Genomic DNA, 4,163 nt, shown 5'->3' with positions numbered 1-4,163 from the left:
GTTTAATCAACAACATAACTGAAACAACTATAACTTGATTCAGCTGTGACAAGGTGGAAACTCAGAGATGGACTTCCAAAATTGTCCAGCTGAAAGCTAAGGTTATGTGTCTGCACTGCATTCCACTTACATTATTTGGGGTTGTGCTCAGGTATCTTAGCTAGTTCCACATCTAGAAAGTCTTGCATAGGGACTGTATAGGTGGCTGATGATCTCCCAGAAGGTTGTAAGCTACAGAGAAAGAGTGGAGCATGGAAGGAGACACTTTTCTGGATGGTACCAGAAGAAGGAATCTAACAAGGTGAGGTGGAATATTGTATAATAGGTTGTTTGGATTCTTCAGTCTCCATTCTCTCATTGAAAAATGAGGATAATAAGCTGTTCACAACGATGCATGCCTTTAATCCAAGTAACTCATGAGGCTGAGGCAGAAGGATTGCAAGTTTGAGGCCAGTTTCAGGATCTTAGTGAAACACAACCTAAAAATAAAAATATAAAAGAGGATTAGGGATACAACTCTGTGGTAGAGTGCATGTGGGTTTAGTCCCCAGTACTACCAGAAAAAAATAAGGATAATAGAAGTTCCTACTTGATAAAACTGTTGTGAGAATTAAATATATGTAAAATATTTAGCATAGTGATTGCATAAAGTGAGTTCCATGTGAATATTGGTTATTATTATATTAGTGGAGGTAAAATCACTCCTCAAATGAGAGATTTCAGAGGTTGAGATAGGAGATTCTCAAGTTAGAATTAGTAAGAGTATATGGGTAAGACTAAGTATTCAGGTTGAAGATTCCTGCATTCCCTCATGATATATCTACACCACAAGGAACTACTCAAGAAGCAATGCTTTGAGATACTTTTTCATCTGGAAGTCATCCAAACATCTTTTAAAAATGTGTACTTCTTTATACAACTCTCAAGACAGTTATTTTCTTACTTCTGCTCTACAATTAATGTACATGACTTAACAATTAACGTACATGACTTAAAATACTTATTACTTAAAATTCAACTGTACTTGCAGTTTTACCTTCTATTCCCCAAGGTACTTAATAGCATGTGTTACAGATATCAATACACAATATTTGTCAATAAACACATATTGAATGATCAATAGCTAAGGTTAGCATTTTATATCTGAAGTACAGCACTGAGTATTTCTTAATTAGAAATATCAGAGTTTGCTTGGAACTAATATTTATGTATAAGTTAATTTGTCATATTATGCTCTTTAGTAATTATTAAACAAAGGTTACAGAACTATGCAGGTAGAAAAAACAAAAGAACAAATTGACCACTTGAGAATTGACAGAATCTTGAAGGATTGGTTGTTTTTCATGTTTGAATTGAACTTCTCAATATCTACTACAGAAAATAATGATACTCTGTGATGCCTTTGAATTCACATATGAATCTCTAATGTCTTCAGAGATTTTTCCCCAGCTGAGAACAAAATGAAAAGAGCTATATGACCACAATGTTTTTGGTCTATTACTAAAATATGAATGAATTCTCATCTCAAGAGGTAAGATTTTGACTTTTGTTTATGAATCTGATGTATTAAACTTCATGTACAATTTGAGAAAACTTTTTTCTCTAAAATTATCTGTTGCCAGAAAGGGTAGTGTGGAAAGAGAATAGGTGTAATCAAGCAATGAGCTAGTGGGCAATATTGGCTGATTTTCTCTGTTTTCACCATTGGTTTCAGGGGAAGGAAGAAATAGTCACAGCCCAAGTTACCAGAAATCCTTGTTCTCTATCCATAAGACAGAAACTTATGGTCTTTCAACACTATGCAAAGGTGGCACTCTACCAATGTTGAGATGTTTTGGGAATTCCTTAATATTTAGATTGAATATTTTAAAATGTAAGGAGAAAAAAATCTTTCCAGAATATCTTCTTGTGTTTTTGCATCTGACTGTTAGTTAGGAGGTAATCTTAGAAAAAGCTTGGTGAATATACTCAGTAAACTTGGAGAGGAGGTTGACCTGGTCAGAAGTTTTGTGATTCTTCTTTTAATTCTATGTTTTATTCAGCTGTATATTATGTTGACAACAATATTATTTCATACCACAAAATCCAAATTAGAAATCATTATTGCAGTAGGAAATGATTTGATTTATTAAATGAATTTATCAGGTTTTTTTCATAGGGATTTTATTGATATTTTAAAACACTTAATGCAACAATATTTTTAACTTCAAATACAAACAATTTATCCAGCAAATTTATAATACACTTAAAGTATAATAATCAATACATATAATTCATATATATATATATATATATATATATATATATATATATATATATATATTCTTATATGCCGGAAAGCTAATGAAGCTTATAAAGTTTAGCCATATTGAAGTCATCCTTGGAAAAAATCAATGAATAAGAAAGAAAAAAAATGGGGCTGGGGATGTGGCTCAAGTGGTAGCGCGCTCACCTGGCATGCATGCGGCCCGGGTTCGATCCTCAGCACCACATACAAACAAAGATGTTGTGACCGCCGAAAACTAAAAGATAAATATTAAAAAAAAAATTCTCTCTCTCTCTCTCTGTCTCTCTCTTAAAAAAAAGAAAGAAAAAAATGAATATTCTTTTTTCCTAATATATTCTTCATTCATTTTTGTTATTTTCATCTGTCTTATAGCTTGATTTTTTTGAAACCATATAATATATGAAGAAGAAAAGACATTACATGAAAGAATTTTTCCTGGGGTTTCTACTAAAACTAACATAAAACACTGATAAAGTCACCATTGCACATAAATTAGTACTGGCATTTGATCATCTTTATTTACTTCCCATATACATTAATGAAAATGAAACCATCTTGTTTATAAATACTTTCATGTCGTGTTTCCCCACAGGTCATTTTTCAGCAGCCACTGTCCCATGGATTCCCTGGTCAATGGGAACCACTCTACAGTGACAGAGTTCATTCTATTGGGCTTAACTGAGGATCCAATCCTCCGAGTCTTCCTCTTTGTGATCATCCTGTGCATCTACCTGGTGACCATCTGTGGCAATCTCAGCACGATCATTCTCATCAGAGTCTCTTCTCAGCTCCATCACCCCATGTACTTTTTTCTGAGCCACTTAGCTTCTGCTGACATAGGCTATTCATCTTCTGTCACACCCAATATGCTTGTAAACATCCTGGTGAAGAGGAATGCCATCTCCTACCTTGGGTGTGGCATCCAGCTTGGTTCAGCAGCGTTCTTTGGGACAGTGGAGTGCTTCCTTCTGGCTGCCATGGCCTATGATCGCTTTGTGGCAATCTGCAACCCACTGCTTTACTCCACCAAAATGTCCACACAAGTCTGTCTCCAGTTATTTGTAGTGGCTTATACAGGGGGTTTCCTCAATGCTTCCTCCTTTGTCATTTCTTTCTTTTCTTTGCTCTTCTGTGGACCAAATCGAGTCAACCATTTTTTCTGTGATTTTGCTCCTTTGGTTGAGCTCTCTTGTTCTGATGTTAGTGTCCCCTCAGTTGTTACCTCATTTTCTGTTGGCTCCATCATTGTGGTAACAGTTTTTGTCATTGTCATCTCCTACATCTTCATCCTCATCACCATCCTGAGGATGAGCTCCACTGAGGGACGCCTCAAGGCCTTCTCCACCTGCACCTCCCACCTCACTGCAGTCACTCTGTTCTATGGGACCATTACCTTCATTTATGTGATGCCCAGGTCCAACTATTCCACTGACCAGAACAAGGTGGTGTCTGTGTTCTACACAGTGGTGATCCCCATGCTGAACCCTCTCATCTATAGTCTCAGGAACCAGGAGATTAAAGGGGCTCTGAAGAGAGAGATTAGTAAGAAAATATTTTTTTATTGATATCTTCTATTTTTTCAGGCTTGATATAGTAAAAGTGTCCCATAGATATAATGAATATAAACTGAGTGCTTGTGTTTGAAATATATTTTTCAACATATCATATTCTGTGTAGAGCTTCTAAGTAAATATAATAGTTCAATTTTCAGATGTTATAGTATTCAGGGATTCATAGTGAGTTGCCATTAATAAAACTAAATCAAATTTTAAAATTAAGAATTCAAATTGACTCACAGAAAACAAAATCTGCTGAATATGCTTTTGAAGTAGGAATCAATGGAAATAATGGACAATATAAACAAAATCACAAAGAT

General features: G+C 35.0%; 1 protein-coding gene across 1 annotated transcript; it reads left to right on the top strand.

Moving 5' to 3' along the window:
- Positions 1 to 2,903: 2,903 nt before the first annotated feature.
- LOC143389372 (olfactory receptor 5P76-like) lies at positions 2,904 to 3,852 on the top strand. Its single transcript, XM_076842486.1, has one exon. It carries the CDS (start codon positions 2,905 to 2,907, stop codon positions 3,850 to 3,852), a length of 948 nt encoding a protein of 315 aa, XP_076698601.1. The 5' UTR covers position 2,904.
- The last annotated feature ends 311 nt before the right edge of the window (positions 3,853 to 4,163 follow it).

The sequence above is a fragment of the Callospermophilus lateralis genome, chromosome 2, assembly GCF_048772815.1.
Source record: "Callospermophilus lateralis isolate mCalLat2 chromosome 2, mCalLat2.hap1, whole genome shotgun sequence".
Lineage (NCBI taxonomy): Eukaryota > Metazoa > Chordata > Mammalia > Rodentia > Sciuridae > Callospermophilus > Callospermophilus lateralis.
The sequence above is the reverse complement of the archived record's forward strand: the minus strand, read 5'-3'. Positions and strand labels throughout refer to the sequence as shown.

Excerpts from the sequence above, each read along its gene's own strand:
- LOC143389372 (XM_076842486.1), top strand. The coding sequence starts at position 2,905 with ATGGATTCCCTGGTCAATGGGAACCACTCTACAGTGACAGAGTTCATT.